The sequence below is a fragment of the Syngnathus scovelli genome, chromosome 2, assembly GCF_024217435.2.
Source record: "Syngnathus scovelli strain Florida chromosome 2, RoL_Ssco_1.2, whole genome shotgun sequence".
Taxonomy (NCBI): Eukaryota; Metazoa; Chordata; class Actinopteri; order Syngnathiformes; family Syngnathidae; genus Syngnathus; species Syngnathus scovelli.
The window spans coordinates 2,090,852-2,108,777 of NC_090848.1; the positions used below are offsets into that span (position 1 = coordinate 2,090,852).

At 44.5% G+C, this 17,926-nt stretch overlaps 1 protein-coding gene and 1 long non-coding RNA gene across 16 annotated transcripts in view; one reads left to right on the forward strand and one right to left on the reverse strand.

Annotated features, from left to right (window-relative positions):
* The window catches only part of LOC125988226 (membrane-associated guanylate kinase, WW and PDZ domain-containing protein 1), a 46,282-nt gene extending 30,740 nt beyond the window's left edge, over positions 1-15,542 (forward strand). For 12 of the 15 annotated variants that reach the window (XM_049753120.2, XM_049753123.2, XM_049753122.2 and 9 more), the window contains 12 exons: positions 6-617; positions 5,049-5,083; positions 6,208-6,454; positions 8,041-8,132; positions 8,197-8,392; positions 8,456-8,758; positions 9,919-10,122; positions 10,201-10,288; positions 10,899-10,953; positions 11,033-11,173; positions 11,263-11,401; positions 12,801-15,542. In XM_049753120.2, coding sequence (XP_049609077.1) covers positions 6-617; positions 5,049-5,083; positions 6,208-6,454; positions 8,041-8,132; positions 8,197-8,392; positions 8,456-8,758; positions 9,919-10,122; positions 10,201-10,288; positions 10,899-10,953; positions 11,033-11,173; positions 11,263-11,401; positions 12,801-13,870 — 3,182 coding nt within the window. In that variant the 3' untranslated portion in view covers positions 13,871-15,542. Of the gene's footprint in view, positions 1-5; positions 618-5,048; positions 5,084-6,207; positions 6,455-8,040; positions 8,133-8,196; positions 8,393-8,455; positions 8,759-9,918; positions 10,123-10,200; positions 10,289-10,898; positions 10,954-11,032; positions 11,174-11,262; positions 11,402-12,209; positions 12,302-12,800 lie in introns of all 15 variants that reach the window. The other 3 variants (XM_049753133.2, XM_049753134.2, XM_049753124.2) reach the window with 2 other exon arrangements.
* On the reverse strand, positions 1,626-7,103 carry LOC125988228 (uncharacterized). The gene is made up of 2 exons (XR_007488259.2): positions 6,840-7,103; positions 1,626-2,180 (listed from the first exon to the last, which is right to left on the reverse strand). It is a non-coding gene; the product is annotated as an uncharacterized lncRNA (long non-coding RNA).
* Positions 15,543-17,926: the final 2,384 nt, after the last annotated feature.

Genomic DNA, 17,926 nt, shown 5'->3' on the forward strand with positions numbered 1-17,926 from the left:
CGCAGGTGATGTGATCGTCAGTGTGAATGACACCATCGTGCTGGGTTACACCCACGCTCAGGTGGTGAAGATCTTCCAATCCATCCCCATCGGCTCCATGGTGGACTTGGCCTTATGCCGTGGCTACCCGCTGCCCTTCGACCCCGACGACCCCAACACCAGTCTGGTCACCTCGGTGGCTATCTCGGACAAGGAGCCTATTATCGTTAACGGTCAGGAACCCTTTGACTCGCCTTCCAACCCGAGCGGACCGCTCAACGGCCAGAGAGAGCCGCGGGCGCACAGCCCGTCCGCCGAGGCTTTGTCCAACAGCCTGCACGGCTACAGCAGCGACGTGGTCACGCTGGCCTCGTCTATCGCCACCCAGCCCGAGCTCATCACCATCCACATGGAAAAGGGGGACAAAGGATTCGGCTTCACCATCGCAGACAGCCTGACTGGAGGCGGGCAGCGGGTTAAGCAGATCGTGGACTACCCCCGCTGTCGGGGTCTCAAGGAAGGGGACATTTTGATGGAGGTCAACAAAAGAAACGTCCAGAACATGAGCCACAACCAGGTGGTGGACCTGCTGAGCAAATGCCCGCGAGGGAGCGAAGTCACAATGCTGGTTCAAAGAGGTAAGCTATAGCATTCACTGTATTCAGAAAATTATTTGAAATGATTTTTCTTTTTATCTGATGGCTCAGAAGAAAAAGATTAGAAGAGTCGTAAATGTGCGAGTACGTGGCTTGAAAGTAGGAGTGGTGAGGAGGAGAGTGGCTCATGACACAACGGATGAATGGAAGGAGTGCATTGGGGGCGGGGCTTCTACTGAAGTTATGGATGCAGATGCTCTTGAACTCGTCCGTGATGTTTACTTAATTTGATCACCGCCAGGATTTAATGTTTGCTCGTAGTCCGATTCCCTCTGTTCCTTATCAATTCCACAAAAGTGAACATCTTAATCTTTACAAAGATCTGTAAAGATCTGTAATGGAATTTACAACTTGATTTAGCATAACATTGCTAACTTGCTAAGGACTAGCTCCCTGAAGTCACAAATAGAAAACAGGTTTTTTTTAATTAAACGTTAACTCCAGAATCGTTTTCCCAGCGGTAACGTAGCCGACGGACGGAGTCCATCATTCGCGTTCAGTCCCCATCGTTGTTAGACGTCGTGACCCGGATCCCAATTACCGGCAGGTTTGGTGTAAGCGCCCCACATTAATTATGCCCTCTAATGAGTTGACCTTGTGTGCTGCTGCTCCAATAACAAAACTATATTTTTTTAAATGTCAGCATCATTACGGGCCAGCGAGCGAGTTCTGGCCAGAACACGATGGCGTAGAAATCCAGGATAGGATTACAGAATTTTGTAGTATCCTTTTGGGGGAGATAGATGTGACTCTGTAAATCATCTTTGTTCACTTTGACACTGCAGTGTCATTACTGCGTTTCCAGTTGAGTGGCCAACTGATGAGACAAAAAGGGCGTCACGTCTTCCAAATGTTGATAAATGAAGCCCGTTCACGGTCAAAATAAATTGGATTACAGTGGTGCCTTCAGATACAAATTGCCCTACTCTTAAAATTGGCAAACTGTCATTTGGAATATTCTAGAATTGTATTTATTTATTTTGCTTTGACTTGTGAACAAAAATGTGACTTACGATCACAGTATGGTGTCAGTGAACTCAATTCACCTGACAACAAGCAGCAGTTTAGCAACGACGACATAATTTAGCCTAGCTTAATGCTAACTCATAATGAAAAGCACCATAGGTATGCTATTGAATAGCATCGACGTGGCAGGGTGGACCAAAGACCAGTGGGAGTGATTTTGAGGTCCCTTTTTATTGCCAAAATAAAAAAAGCACATTTGAGGAGCGCAAAACCGACATAATTTAGCCTTTAATCTGCTAGCTTAATGCTAACATACTGTTGACTCCTGCCTCCCTCATTGCAATCTATGGGAAGTTATTATTTTTAATAACGTGGATGCTAGACTACTACAGTAAAAAAAAAAAAAAAAACTTCTAAGCTATGCTATAAAGTTCAACCCAAATACACGATGATAACAACATCTGGTGTTTTCTTTCACACACCAGTTCCTCCCTTCAAAAAGGATACCAGCAATGAGTCCTCCATCTTGTCTTCCCGCTACAGTTGCCATGACAATGGTGCACCTGTCCCCTGAGAAACCTGCAGAAAAAAAAGACCAGAGAAAATTAGTGAGCGCGAGAGGAGTGAAATACGATGATGGCGGCTGAAAGGGGACGAGACGATCACATGTCGAGATAAAGCGAGAGAGCGGCGGTATTTTAGGGCAACTTTAATGGCGCGAGGACAAATGTTAGCAGACAAAAGGGAAGCGTTACTCATGCAGGAAGTCAGTGAAACATAATGGGCGTCTCAACTCAACAGGAACACAAATGGCAAATGTTATATTTTATTTAACGTGCTTTTTTTTAGCTCGCAGCTGCGGAAAAGGAGTACACCGATTTGCTTCTGCCTCCATTCCTCAGATGATTTTGTAATTTTGCTTCTTGACTCTTTACCGCTGGAGTGCGACATCCTCTTTTGCAGCCGCTCGTGCTATTTTTGCACACGTTGAATTTATTCACCGTATTCCCCTTTGTCATTTGAATAACGATGAGCGCACAACCGCAACCTTACAGTTGCCTCTGCTCTATGCAAAATTAATCATTACCAAAAAAAAAACGATTATTGCGCAAGAGCATAAAGAAAATATATGTTTTTATCCCTGAATTTTATTTACATTCACTTTTCATTTTCACACACACCCTCCAGATGTAGGATGGGAGGGAATGCAGAACATAAAAATAAAATAGAAATAATATATAGAAAATAAAATATGTATATATTTAAATCTTAAAGATTATTATATAGAAAATTATATAGAATTTAATAAAATATATTAATCATTCCTTGCAGTTGTAGCATAATAAACAAATGTGCAAAAAAAGAAAAAAGTCTGGTCGTGCCGATCTTCCTTAGCATAAACGTGGCAACTCGCGCGCTGTAATCCTGGCTCATAGCGCCTCTTTGATCAACTCAATAAAATATTTTTTCGTTCTGTCACCACGCATAGTGGTTTGGGACTCTGCTCAACAATAAATTAATCATAAGCACCTGTACTTTAAAAAAAAAAAAACATGACAGTGGCAATTTCCAGAAAGCCGTCAAATGCATGACACCTATTTTACGATATTATGAGTAGTTGTCGCGTGTATCTTAACTGCCTCTTGACTCCGCCCACAAGTGCTTGCCCCTCCCCCTTTCAATCTTACACGCTGCTATCAAGCGTGTATTGCACGTGTGCATTAATTCACCAGAGCTGCACGAGTATGCTACGCTCATAAATGTTTCATCAGCTCTGAATTACTCATCTACGTCGGGCGGACGCAAAGATTTGCATCTCATATGTATTGAGGCGCTGCAGATGTTGGCAAAGGGCAATGTGGGCGGAGCCTTTTCAAGTCTTTACCTGATCATTGATAGATTTCGATCCTGTTGGTGACCTCTATTAGTCTGAAGACTTAGTGAAATGTTTTTGTTGAGTTGACCTTTGCAAGTGACCCCGGCCGGGTCAGCTCACCTGAATTGTTTGATGTTTTATTATGTGACCCTTGAGGGACATTTGCAAGTGTGCAGACTTGTCAGCAGCTACGTACGCGCGGTCGCCGGCATCCCATAATCGGATGAGAGAAAGAGAAGCTGGGAGAGTCAGAGAGGGGAAATAGCAAGGATGAATTATGAATCATGTGGAGAGACGGGGCTTTGCAGCAACAGAGTTTTAACATTTCATGATTTTTTTTTTTTTTTTTTGCCAGTGCAGCAGTAAAAGCTTGAAGATGGTTGAATGCATGCACGTTGTTCACGTTGCTGCTAGATTTATTTATTTTTTTGTCATAATTGCATAAATTGGTCACATAAGACCCACATTGAGCTAACGTAACGATGTAACATTTGGAAGCGTTATGTTAGAGCGACAAAAAAAAATGCCTCAGTTGTATGATCTTTGTTTTCCCGTGTTTTTCGTTCATGCATTCATTTGTCTATTTTTGTCCCACACACACACACACGTGCTGCTGTAATAATAGATGGCAGCTGCCAGGGAGAACGACCGTCATTTTGTGTGTGTGTGTGTATGTGTATATGTATGTACATGTGTATATATCTGTGTATACGTGTATGTGTGTGTATACTATATATGAAATGTGTATATATGTATGTGTGTATATATATGTGTGTGTGTATGTATGTATATATATATATATACTGTATATATACGTGTGTGTGTGTGTATGTAGTCAAGGGAGGCTAGGTAGTCACTTAGCATTCGTAGCATGTGTATAAATCCAAGTACTTAATTTGCTGAGGTGTGTCAGATGTGAACATGAAGCAGTGAAGCGGGACCGCGGCTTATTCCCAACACTGCCGCCGACGTTCTCCCCTGATAACTGCCTATAGTATTAATATTTCATTAGCACAAATGAGATTGATCTCGTGTGTTAACTGCCGTATGAGAAAGGGGGAGTGGTGGCAAAGCAGATGAGGAGGGGGGGGAGTAAAGGAGGCGAGCAAAAAAAAGAGAGGCATGAAGAGGAATGGCCAATGGAGTCGAGCGAGGCTCGCGGCTCAGCCTGGCTTTTGATATGAACCTGCCGTGCCGAGGGGGGTTTGGGGGTGGGCGGTCGGAGCTCACGTGGAGACCTGTGGCCGAGTATGGCCATCCCGAGCGGCGGCCGCCATCAGTCAGCCTGTCAAACGCAGGTAGCTCCTCCGCGAATAGCGAGCGCCGAGGGGAGCGGGAATCGGCGCGCGGGAGGGGGCGGGGGAGATCACTTAGATCAGCGAGGAGACGAGAAGCTCGCTGTTACTCTGGCAGAGTCATCCAGAGAGGAGTGCGAGACGAGTGCCCGTGACCTGCCTGGACTGCGGGAAGTATCTGGTCCATCGCTTCGGCCCTCGGGACTTTTCTTATCAACGGCGGCCAAGTGGAGAGCTCATTAATGATTTCTCTATCTCTCTGCCGCTGCTTTGCAGGAGTGGTGCCTGCCAAGAGGAGTCCAAAACTGGTGGTGAGTGTGACCCTTTGCAGATATTCTGTCTGTGTGCAAGATCTGACATGGAAATATTTCTCGCAGCTTTCCCATTTCTTCTTTGTCCTGTCACCGCCGCTCCTCTTCTTTGATTCTTTTGCCGTATCGCCTCCCTGTTCTGTTCCGTCCTCGCCGCTCCACTCAAGTCGTGCAAAGCCTTCTTTGAATTGTTCAGTAGTGGCCAGCTGTGTGTTTCTAATCCTGCTGGATGGGAGAGAAGCCCGATGCAAAGAGAAAAAAGACTTGCTGGGATCAGCCAAAGTTAGCGTGGGCGGAAACGCGTATCTAGCTCAGGGAGGGGGTGGGGGCATTAGGTCAACCATGGGATGAAAGTTCTGCCAATCATTTTTACTAATACACTAATCCATCTTCTGTACCAAAATAGGTGCAAAAAAATGTTAGTAATATAATAAATTGAATTTTGCTTTAGAAGAGTTAGAGCCAAGTGGGCCCCTTTTTTTTTTTTGTGGGGCTTTGAGCTTAACTTTTGCAGATCAAAAAAAAAAAAAGAAATTTTAACGCTTACCGTGCAAAATTTTAGGCCAAGCACTCTGCTCACTTCATGACGATAAGTGGTTGCACCCATGTGGAAATTAAAAAAATAATAATAATTAAAAAATATTAATTACGCTGTCATTGATTACAATCTGGAAATCACCTTTTTTTTTTTTTTTTTTTAATCTTTACCACACCCTTAACAACTAGATTGACACCTGAGTCAAAAATCTTTGGTAAGTCTGTCACAAAAAGACTTTTAAGAGGTCTCACCCATGAATGATTTTAGTCACCGTGTGAAGAATTGACGTTTGAGAGATGTCATTCGTCTTTCTACAATTAGGCTTTTACAATGCGGCCAGCCTTGAGAAAAAGCTCTCCCACCTTAGAGTTTCAACTGTTTTTGTCTCGCAACCATGGCAACCATTTTTTTTTTTTTACTGTCGACACTCCGAGCGAAAGACACTTAAGCGCCGACGCCGAAAAAGAACCAGCCTTGAACACCGCCACCTTTCCCACCCACTACATTTGCACTCTCAAACTGACGCACTTTGCCCCCAAACGCCTCAGCGACTTCTCTTTTTCTCGTCCTCTCTTCTCCAATTCAGCACCAGCTCGAGAGGAAAGATAGCCAGAGCAGCTCCCAGCACAGCGTGTGCAGCCACCGCAGCACGCACACGGACTCTCCCGGCCACGCCATGCCCGGTGAGGTTGCCGTGCCGACCCCCGCCGCCCCCACCCAGCCGCTGCCGGGCTTGCCCCCTCTGGACCCGGCGGACGGCACCCTCACCCTCCAGAAGAAGCCGGACCCCTTTAAGATCTGGGCTCAGTCGAGGAGCATGTACGAGAGCAGACGTGAGTGTCAATATTTATGCCATCGAGTTAAGCGTGCTCCATATTTTGAGTGCGCTTAACAAATTATTGTCGAGTGAATCATTTGTGTGGAAGAGTCAGTGAGTCACTCGGGCACATTATTGTAAGGGTGTGTGTGGGTGTGTGATTAGAACAGCAGTTCTTCTCGTTGTATATCGTTTTTTTCTGAAATCAAAGCTAAATTGGACATTTATTGTGCAAAAGTCAAAGTCTCACTTTTGCTATTCAATATGTGTGAATGGAAACGACTCCTTTTGGAGCCTTGAACTGGGCTACCATGACGACAACGATGTTCCAGTTCGACATCAACATCACGAATCAACCGGCCTCAAGATAATCTCGCCCAATAACGATCCAAATAATTTACCTTTTAAAAAGTCGTTCTTGCCGCACAAAAAGGTCCTGAGCGTTTTTGGCCTCATCAGTTCTGAAATGGGGACCCCTCAATCCACATCCATTTGATGTGATTGCATTATTCGCTCACGGATCCCGCAGTCGACGTGAGCAGTAGTGCAAGCGGGGGCGCTTAATAATCATGGCTGCCTGTGGAATCTAGGACTGCTGCTGATTAAATATTAACCGGGCCCAGAAAGGCCCGCTTTAAGCTGCTGCTGATTAATATACGTGTGTTTGATAACCCCTGGAGGAGATCCAGAGTCATGTGGGGAGCGATGAGAAACTAGAAAGACACAAAGAGATTGCCAAAGAGGCCTAATTCTGTCTGTGTGTTCAGAGTTCATACTCAAGTAGGAGAATTGTCCCCCCTAAAAAAAAAGTGAGGTAAAATTGATGTCGATATTAAAAACAGCGAGAATGACGGAAAGACAAAAAGAAATTCGTCGTAGTTTCCTTCGAAGGGCTATTATGACGTTCGACGTCTTACATTATAGGCTACACAACAAGCTGATGGATAATTAGTTTTGAAGAACTGTTGAAATTTTTAAAAAGATGAATGCTAATAAAAATTGCTAGAAAAAGTGAAGACAAATTGCAATTATAGTATTGACACAATTTGTCTTTGCGGGCCAAATATAATGACACTACGGGCCAGATTTGGCCCACGGGCCTTGAGTTTGACATCGCTGATGCTGAGCAAGAGATCGGACGAGCCAACAAGCTAAAGCTAATGCCTTCGACGACGCTAACATGATGTAGCGGCAATGCGGACCAGAGGAAATCGTAAATCAGAATCTCAATGACCTCATGTGGTCAGCGGAGGCTTGCGATTTGCCGTTGTAAGGAAATTGTTCTTAGTGATCCGTCACATCTGCGAGTGTGACAAGGTCACAGCCAGTGAGTTTGCATGCTCATCCACTCTTTGCTCAATGAGGCGAGGAGCAGCTGTTGGTCCCGCCCGCCCGTCCGCCCTCCCGCAATCCCAAGCAGACACGCTTTGTTGATCAATAATTGCACAAACAACCGTGGATGTGTGTTAATTAAACCAAATGGAAGTCAGACGCTATCAATTGCTACTAAATGCATTCGGTGATTACCGTAAAGGCAAACTGGTCAATGTTGTGCGTCTTTCGGGCACATTTTCATGATTGCTTTTTGTCGTTGTAATTCAGTGCCGGACTGCCAGGAGCAGGACATTTTCCTTTGGCGAAAGGATACGGGCTTCGGTTTCCGGATTCTTGGGGGAAATGAGCCTGGGGAGCCGGTAAGTATTTCTGGATGTTGCAGTTTTTTGCGTGGCGCAATTCCTTAACGCGGATTTGTTGCAGATCTACATCGGTCACATCGTGAAGTACGGCGCAGCGGACGAGGACGGACGCCTGCGGTCGGGCGACGAGCTAATCTGCGTGGACGGCACGGCGGTGGTGGGCAAGTCTCATCAGTTGGTGGTGCAGCTGATGCAGCAGGCGGCTAAGCAGGGTCACGTCAACCTCACGGTCCGACGTAAGACGCCCGGATTCCCAGGTGGGCATTTTCAAAAGGCTCGACTCCCCCGAGAGCAGCCGCCTTATTTGGCTTTGTCATTAGTTTCCAAAGGGGAAGGCGACATCCCGCCATCGCCGGCCTCCTCCCACCACAGCAGCACTCAAGCGCCCAGCCTGACGGAAGGCAAGCGGACCCCGCAAGGAAGCCAGAACTCTCTCAACACGGTCAGCTCGGGCAGCGGCTCCACCAGCGGCATCGGCAGCGGCGGGGGAGGCGGCAGCGGGAGCGCCGTGGTTCCCGCTTCTCTGCAGCCGTACGACGTGGAGATCCAACGCGGAGAAAACGAAGGCTTCGGCTTCGTCATCGTGTCCTCCGTTTCTAGGCCCGACGCGGGCACTACCTTTGGTGAGTGAATCCAATTAAGCCAATTAAAGGTGTCATGATTTGACTTTAATCTGCTTTCGGGCATCTCTCGGAAAATCATTACTCTGTGATTCATCATCATTATGCACCAGTTACTTCAAAGCTGCCATATTTGGGTCTGTGAGCTATTTTTATTTTTTTTTCCCCGCCTGCTTAATTCAGCAAAGAGGCGCTGCCTCCGTTGTGGTTTTTTTGACCGGTGTTCGCTTAATACCAAGGTCACCGACCCCGCTATCATGAGCTTAGGGATTTAGAAATGAGCGGCGCTCATTCCGACAGGATCAGGCCGGCTGCGGCTTTATCGTAAACATCATCACGGCCGATTCCCAGACCTCACAGCTGCGTTCACTTTCGGCCGTCAACAACAAAAATTGCAACGATCAAAAGATGCTCAGCCCGGTGATGAGCTTATTCCTCCGACAAATTTGATTTGATTTACCTTCGTGTGCCCAAAGTCACACCAAGGTCTTTGCCAGAAAGATGGCATCGAAGGTTCTCACGGGACGATGATGTTACTTAACAAAAAAGGGGGGGGGGGGGGGGTCGTCAACAAACCCGTCTTAATACCACCAAAGCCTTAGAGGCTTTTTGGTTTTGCCGTCTTCTCGCTCCAGTGTTCATGTGCTGGCGCTTGACACATTCCCGATAGAATTACCAGTCGAGATATAAAAATAACGTTAAAAACGAATAGATTTTACGAGGCGTCGTTCTTCAGAGGTAACAACGAAGCGTAAATCATCGTCACCTTGTGACCCGGATGTGGTGTTAAATCCTGCCATGTCCCGTGAGGTAGCTGGACGGAGTGACACGATACAAATGTCAAAAGAATGAAGGATGGAGGAATTGAATAACCCTGTGAGACCTTCCACTTGAGATGTTTTTGAGGAGCCTCACAAAATATTTATGGCCCTTGGTGAACGGCAATACATCTTATGATGTCATTGATTCCTGAAATGTGTCGTTTATTTGATTTACATGTCAGACGGATCGCTTGTGGAATCATTTGCATGTACGGGGATTTCATTAGCTTGAACTGATTGCGGGGAATCGAAGATAATTGATAGTTTTCCTGTCTCCCTTTGTCTCTTCTTTTCTCCTTAATCAATATAATCAATCAACACATAAACAAACACATTGAAAAGCTGGAAATGCTTGCGTGGCCATGCCTCACAAAATAGGCCGCATCATCGAAGGCAGCCCGGCCGACCGCTGCGGTAAGCTGAAAGTGGGCGATCGGATATTGGCCGTCAACAGCTGCTCCATCACCAATAAGTCCCACTCGGACATCGTCAACTTGATCAAGGAAGCTGGAAACACCGTCTCGCTCAGGATCATCCCCGGTGATGGTAAGACTTCCAACTTTATTTTGCGATCCCCAAATGAGACATTGTTTCAAACTTGTTGTCTTTTTGATCCCCGCCCAGAGTCTTCCAATGCTTCTCTGCTGACCAATGCTGAGAAGATCGCTACTATCACCACCACACACACTCCTCAACAGTCCAAAGAGTCTCGGTGGGTGCACATAGAGAATTTATATATTTATTTGATCTATTTTTATTTGATCTATTTTTGTTTATATTTTTATCTACGTATGTCTATTTTTTATCTAAATACGAAACAATGTTTTATCTATATTTATTTTATTTTTATCTATTTTTATTTGATCTATTTTTATTTGTATCTTTTTTTGTAAATATTTATATCTATTTTTCTAAATACTAAATGTTTTATCTGTATTTATTTTATCTGTTTTTATTTTATCTGTTTTTATTTTATCTATTTTTGTTTATATTTTTATCTATGTCTATTTTTTATCTAAATACTAAACAATGCTTTATCTATATTTATTTTATTTTTACTTTATTTTTATTTGATCTATTTTTATTTGTATCTATTTTTGTAAATATTTATCTATATCTATTTTTCTAAATACTAAATGTTTTATCTATATTTTATCTATTTTTATTTTATCTGTTTTTGTTTACATTTTTATCCATATTTTTTTTTCTCTAAATACTAAAAAATGTTTCATCTATATTTATCTATATTTATGATTATATTATATTTATATATATATATATATTTCTTGTAAATCCTAAACACTGTTGCCATGGTTTTGAAGGAATAATTCCAAGTCGAAAGGAGTTCCTCCTCCTCCACCTACACAAACATCACAGGTGAGGAATGCTTCACTTATCATCTTTGAAATTATTGCAACAAAAGAAAATGTTTTGATCTTTTCCCTCCAACTTGCAGGACGAGTTCTACTCGGTGGACCTTGAACGCGACAGCAAAGGTTTTGGTTTTAGCCTGAGGGGAGGACGAGAATACAACATGGACCTTTATGTGTTGAGACTAGCCGAAGACGGAGCTGCTGTCAGGAATGGCAAGATGCGGGTATGAAAAGTTAGCCTAGCATTTTTTATTTTATTTTTTTCCATCCGCTCGTCGTCATCGCTCACAAAGAGAAAATTGCTCTTTCCAAGGTGGGAGACGAAATCTTGGAGATTAACGGCGAGAGCACAAAGAACATGAAGCATTCACGTGCCATTGAACTGATCAAGAACGGAGGGCGCTGGGCACGGCTCGTTCTGAAACGCGGGGACGGATCTGTACCCGAGTACGGTAGGTTGACATTTTCCATCAGCTCTCTCAAGTTTCTCACATTGTGAACGATGGCCGACGTGGGCTGAGATCTGAGCTCACTCTGTTGTCTGTCAAACGTTGACCTTCTGATATTAAAGGTCGTATGATGTGAGCATCATGTTCCGTGTGTGGCGTCATTTAGTTTGGACTTGATTATTTATTTTGAGGCAATTTTATTTATATAGTGCATTTTATTCACAAGCTATTTCAATTTGTTGTTACAAACTATTATTTAAAGATGACATTTCAGAGATTTAAAAAGCAAAATAGAGAATTTTGAATAATTTTTTTATTTTTTTTAATGCTTTAAAATAGCTTAATCATAGGTATTGTGGGGAAAACAAATATTCTGGGCCCTACTGTAAGTTATTCAGTGATTTCAAAACCAGTCGGGAGTCGGCGTCAAAGTCTTAGAACTGATTCTGGTTCTGGTCACCACTCGAGCTGTCGCTGTTTGATGCTCTTCTGAGAAAGTCCAGTTAGAAGACCGTGACAGCGTTTAAAACTAGTTTGAGACTGGATGTCAACAAATTGGCTTTGTTTAGCGGCTAATATTTTATAGCTGTCCAAAAGTGGTCGTTTCTTCTGATGGATAGTTCCTGTCATTGTTTCTGTCCTCAGGTTGAATTTTTGCCTCAACTTTTCTTCTTCTTCTTGAAAGTGTTATACTGTCTCCTAGTTTGAAATGTAAACCTGCTTCTTGTCTCTTTTTATTTGTTTTTCTCTTCTCCTCTCCTTTCTCTGACCTTTCTCTCTTGCCTGGGCTCTTCCCGCTCGCTCTCTCCAGCGATGATGGCTCCTCATCTCGCTGTGGGTACAATGAGGAATGACAAGATGGGAGAGCCTTGTTTCTACCTAATGGGCCAAAATCAAACCACGGTTTGTAGCCAGAAGTCGGTCATGATCCCCCTCTCCCCCTCCCCGTCATCTCTTTTGATTTCTTCCCACAACCTTTATCAGCTCATCCCGACCTGCATCCTTCTTTGTGTCAAGCTTCCTGTCATGTCGTGCCTGGAGTCCAACTTTCCACATTATCGTGGAAAGGAGCAGGACTAACTCGCTCATCAGATGCCGCCGTCATAGCAACTTGGCTAATCTTTCGAACCCGATGAGCGCTGTGTCATTGATAACCCCGCACTCGCCCGCTCTTGTATCTCACCTGCAAGCCCCGGAGGCAAAATGTACTGAAGCCGTGTGGCGCTTCAGTGCAACCTCCATGTCGAGAAGGTTCTCGTGTATCAGTGTGAGCCATTCCGGCTACATGCAAATGAGCACTCGTATGCATGAGTCGCTTTAAATCCCCGCCCAGTGGTTCCGTCGTGTCACTACAGCCGTGTCCCTCTATTGAACCATTATTTTTTTTTGTCTTCTCCTTCAGACGGCAGCAATGACGGGTACCCTCCCACACCCGGGGCACAAAACACTTCGGAAGTGAGAACGCCGCCGGCCAACGGCCGATATCACACCTCATTGGATTCCAGTTATCCACCAGACCTTCACACACCATCACGCCGGGAGGAGGCTGGGCGTGGGCGAGACAGGAACAGGGACAGGGCCGGGTGGGATCAGATGGACTACCAAGCCCGACAGTTTACCCCTCACCTTCACCACACCTGGAATAACAATCACAGCGCCACCCCCAGACAGCCGTCTCCAGATAACAGCACCGGTAGCAGTGGCAACAAGAAGATGCGAGGGCGCAAATTCAAAAAGTCCGAGTCTGAAAGCGGCATCTCCAAGCTCCTGAAGACGCTGAGGAAAGACAACTCGGGGAAGAAGGCCGCGGCCGCCGCGCAGAAACTCAGGGGCCGAGGGCTCTCAAACAGCAGCTCCACTTTGGACGGGAGGTTTCACGCGCAGCGCCGCGGCTCCCTCGACCGCTCGCCGACGCCGAGGCGCAGCTTCTCCCCCGACCGCAGGCGGGCCAAGTCGATGGATCGCAGGGCCGAGCGAGCGCGACGGGATCGTACGCCCGAGCGAGAGCGCGACGACGGCGGGTTCCTCACCCCCGAGCGCAAGTTCTTGGAGCGAAGGCTCCTCAAGGACTCGCCGGCGGAGGCCGCCTCCCCCGCACGCTCCAACAACAGCGCCGAGTCCTCGTCCCTTCCCGGGGTCGGCGCTTACCATCGAGCCGCCAAGAACGGCAACCTGACGCGAGACGCTTCCTCCGAGCAACATCGGGCGAACGGGACGCCGGAGAGACGTTTTCGAACGGAGCGGGACTCTTCCCCCGACAGCAACTACGGGCGAGATGAGCAGAACTATGCGGCGATGGCGGCACCCAGACTCAAAGACTACTACAGCATGATGAAGAACAATGCTGCCCACAACAATGCTGCGTACAACAAGACAGGCCACAACAAGAACACTCTTTGCCAAAGCCCAAAGCAGCTCCCTGAGCCCAAGAGAAAGCTGTACAAAGAATGCCCCAAAGACCTCAGCATCTAGAGCGCAGCCGACCGACCCCCTCACACTGGAACCGGACTCACAAAGACCCCCCCTCTCCCCGATGGTCGCCTTGACTCGTTGTGACCCTCATCCAGAGATTCCTAAAAACAGCAGGAGTACAATCCCATCAGCTTACACTGGTTGTTTTGTCATCGTTGCGTTGCTCATGAACACGTCGTCGTATATAATCCAAGTATTGTCTGTGCCTGCGTATGAAATTGGTGGTTTTGCTTTTTGTCTGCATTGCTGAGTCGAAATGTTTTGCCCCGCCCACCCACGCACACGCTACATGACATGCTTCCAGTTGTGCTTTTTTTTTTTTTTCTCAACTTTTTTATTTTAACGAACAAATAATAGCACAAATCACCAATGGCTTACAAGAACTGTGAAAAAAATATGATAATGTTCAAAAGTGAAGAAAGTAGAGTGCTGATTTCATAAATAATTTATTTCTTTGGTGTGTCTGATGGCTGTTTTTATTTAATTTGGCACATCTCTTGAGTGAGCGTGGTGAAATGGTAAAAATGTATTTTGGAAACGCATGCTTGACACAATTTTTGTTCCCCAAACCAAGAAATCGGACAGCTTTCTAATTAGCGTGTTGCTAATTAAATTCATTCAAATCAAATAAGATAGAAACAATATCTTAGTTGCTAATGCTAATAATGCTAACTTGGCCAGCATGTGCTATAAAAATGTCCCCTACTTCACAGCAGCCATAGCATGTTCTTGAAATAAAATTGCAAGATCTAATCACAAAGCCCATTTCAGATGAGAATACATGAATTGCTTTTTGTGATTCCGAGCACAGGAGACGACCAAACTGCCATGCTGAGCCACAATTGTCACCGCACTGGAGTCTGACTGCTGTTTTTCAACGTGTTCACTGTTTTGTTTTGTTTGTCAACAAATTGCATCGGCTACTGAAGGCACACTTAATTACGACACAAGACCGAAGCTCTCGAGAAGGTCGAGCTCTTGGTTTTACGTTTCCTTTCCCGGCTAAAGCATGGTTCTATTCTTCAGTACATGACCACTGTCGTCCACACAAAAAGAAGAAAAAAAAATCTATTTTTTTTTATGTTCACCTTTTTGGGCCATCTCCTGTAAAGATTTTTCCTATGTGATGATGAGGAACCTGTGGAGGAATAAAAATGTTGCCTTTTACATGTACAAAAGAGAAATTTATGAAGAACGTGATCATGTGTTTTTAATCTCTGAATGGACCTGATGATTTATGGGAACTATGTTGATTTACTCTGGATCAGGTATGTAAAGACCTTTTCGAATGAGCGCTCAAGCTATTTGTTTGTTTGAATCTCTCGATGGTTAGCCTGCCTTTGTATTATAGAGCACTTGTATGCAGTCTGTGTTTCTTCAAACATTATTTCTTCTAATGTGCTCCAGACTGTGGATGTGTTGATAAGAGCAGTAAATGTATATGGGCCATTTTTTTTCTTTTTTTTTTTATAAAACTATGCATATATAAATATGACATTGTTCATAGCTTTATTTGATCCGTGTAGCTATACATAACATTAGTCTAAGTACAAGTAGATGTTGACTTATCCAGCTTCTTTCCTTGAGATGGATTACACTGTATATGTAGCTATCAAAAGAAGTCTGTGAATGCTATTTTTATTATCAAAATAAAGTTTTCCATACAAATTCATAGAGACTTCGTCATACTCTATTTTTTTTTTTTTGCAAATCTGTATTCCAGACTAGATTCGTTTCTATAGTGGTTGCTATGGCAACACCTGAAGGTCATAACACTCCCAACTTGGCACTCTGCCAAACTCAGGAAACTTGAATTAGAATCACATTAACACCTGCTCGTTAGTTTTATAATATTCTAATTATTAAACCGATTTAGATATTCATGGCCTCGGTCATTTTATCCTGAACGTCTTTGGCGAGTGTCACCTTTCTTTTAATCACATCAATCCTCGTCGTGATAAGTGCTGTTGAGTCATGTACTGTATTATGATTAACAATAAATAATCCCCCTCCCCTACCCCCACCAGCCAGAACAAATTCTCTAAGTCCAAGGTGACCAGTGACGTGCGGTGAGGTTCATTACTGGAGGGGCACTGAGGCCCCCCCCCACACACACACACATACTGATCTTTTTTTTTTTTTTTTTTTTAATACATCAAATAATCAAAAATCATGGTCAAAGCTTCACGGAAAGCTGATTGGCTGTTTGATCTGTGATGTAATTCGGACACTCCATTAGGTACACCGCCATTTTCAGGTGTACCTAATAAAAGGCCACTTGACACCTGTGACCTTTGACCATGATATTTCCCTAATAAAGTGGCCTGTTATTGGGTACACTTGAAAATGGCGGTGTACCTAATGGAGTGTCCGTGTGATTCCCTCGTTAAGTGCAGGTGCGTGAAAACTTTTAGCTCCTTTTGGACGTGAAAGAAGCTAAAACTTTTCACGCACCTGCGCTTAACGAGGGTCACTTGGAAAACCTGTTGGAACGCGGCCCCGAGGACTAGAGCTTGACACTTGTGACCTTTGACCATGATGTTTCCCTAATAAAGTGGCCTGTTATTGGGTACACTTGAAAATGGCGGTGTACCTAATGGAGTGTCCGTGTGATTCCCTCGTTAAGTGCAGGTGCGTGAAAACTTTTAGCTCCTTTTGAACGTGAAAGAAGCTAAAACTTTTCACGCACCTGCGCTTAACGAGGGTCACTTGGAAAACATGTTGGAACGCGGCCTCGAGGACTAGAGCTTGACACTTGTGACCTTTGACCATAATATTTCCCTAATAAAGTGGCCTGTTATTGGGTACTCTTGAAAATGGCGGTGTACCTAATGGAGTGTCCATTTGATTCCCTCGTTAAGTGCAGGTGCGTGAAATCTTTTAGCTCCTTTTGAACGTGAAAGAAGCTAAAAGTTTTCACGCACCTGCGCTTAACGAGGGTCACTTGGAAAACATGTTGGAACGCGGCCCCGAGGACTAGAGCTTGACACTTGTGACCTTTGACCATGATATTTCCCTAATAAAGTGGCCTGTTATTGGGTACTCTTGAAAATGGCGGTGTACCTAATGAAGTGTCTGTGTGATTCCCTCGTTAAGTGCAGGTGCGTGAAAACTTTTAGCTCCTTTTGAACGTGAAAGAAGCTAAAACTTTTCACGCACCTGCGCTTAACGAGGGTCACTTGGAAAACATGTTGGAACGCGGCCCCAAGGACTAGAGCTTGACACTTGTGATCTTTGACCATGATATTTCCCTAATAAAGTGGCCTGTTATTGGGTACTCTTGAAAATGGCGGTGTACCTAATGGAGTGTCTGTGTGATTCCCTCGTTAAGTGCAGGTGCGTGAAAACTTTTAGCTCCTTTTGAACGTGAAAGAAGCTAAAACTTTTCCCGCACCTGCGCTTAACGAGGGTCACTTGGAAAACATATTGGAACGTGGCCCTTCGAGGACTGGAGGTTGAGACCCCTGGTTTAAGTGAAAAGTGCCCCACCCGCCCTCACCCCCACTTTCTGATTGGCTGTTTGATCTGTGACGTCACACGGACACTCCATTAGGTACACCGCCATTTTCAGGTGTTCCTAATAACAGGCCATTTCATTAGGGAAAAAATCATGGTCAAAGCTTAAATGAAAGTAAAAAGTGCCACAACCGCCCTCACCCCCACTTTCTGATTGGCTGTTTTATCTGTGACGTCATTCAGACACTCTATTAGGTGCACCGCCATCTTCAGGTTCGTTCGCGAAGATTCATGAGACAGCGGTGATATTGATGTTTTTATTTTGTATTTGTTGGATTGTAGTTGATGGTGTTATTATACCGAATGTGTTTGTGTTTGAATAAAAGGTTGAAAAAAAAAATCCGTTATGCTGACATTTGTTATTTTGGGGGACACCAACTCATATAACAACGTAAAACACATACATATTGTCATATAAAGCAGTTAACCAAATGTCTGCTTTTTATGTTTTAATTGGCGAATATAAAAACAAGGAATAAAACACCAGACAAGTTTTACCATAAATGTTTATTAAAATAATAATAATAAAAGTACATTTCA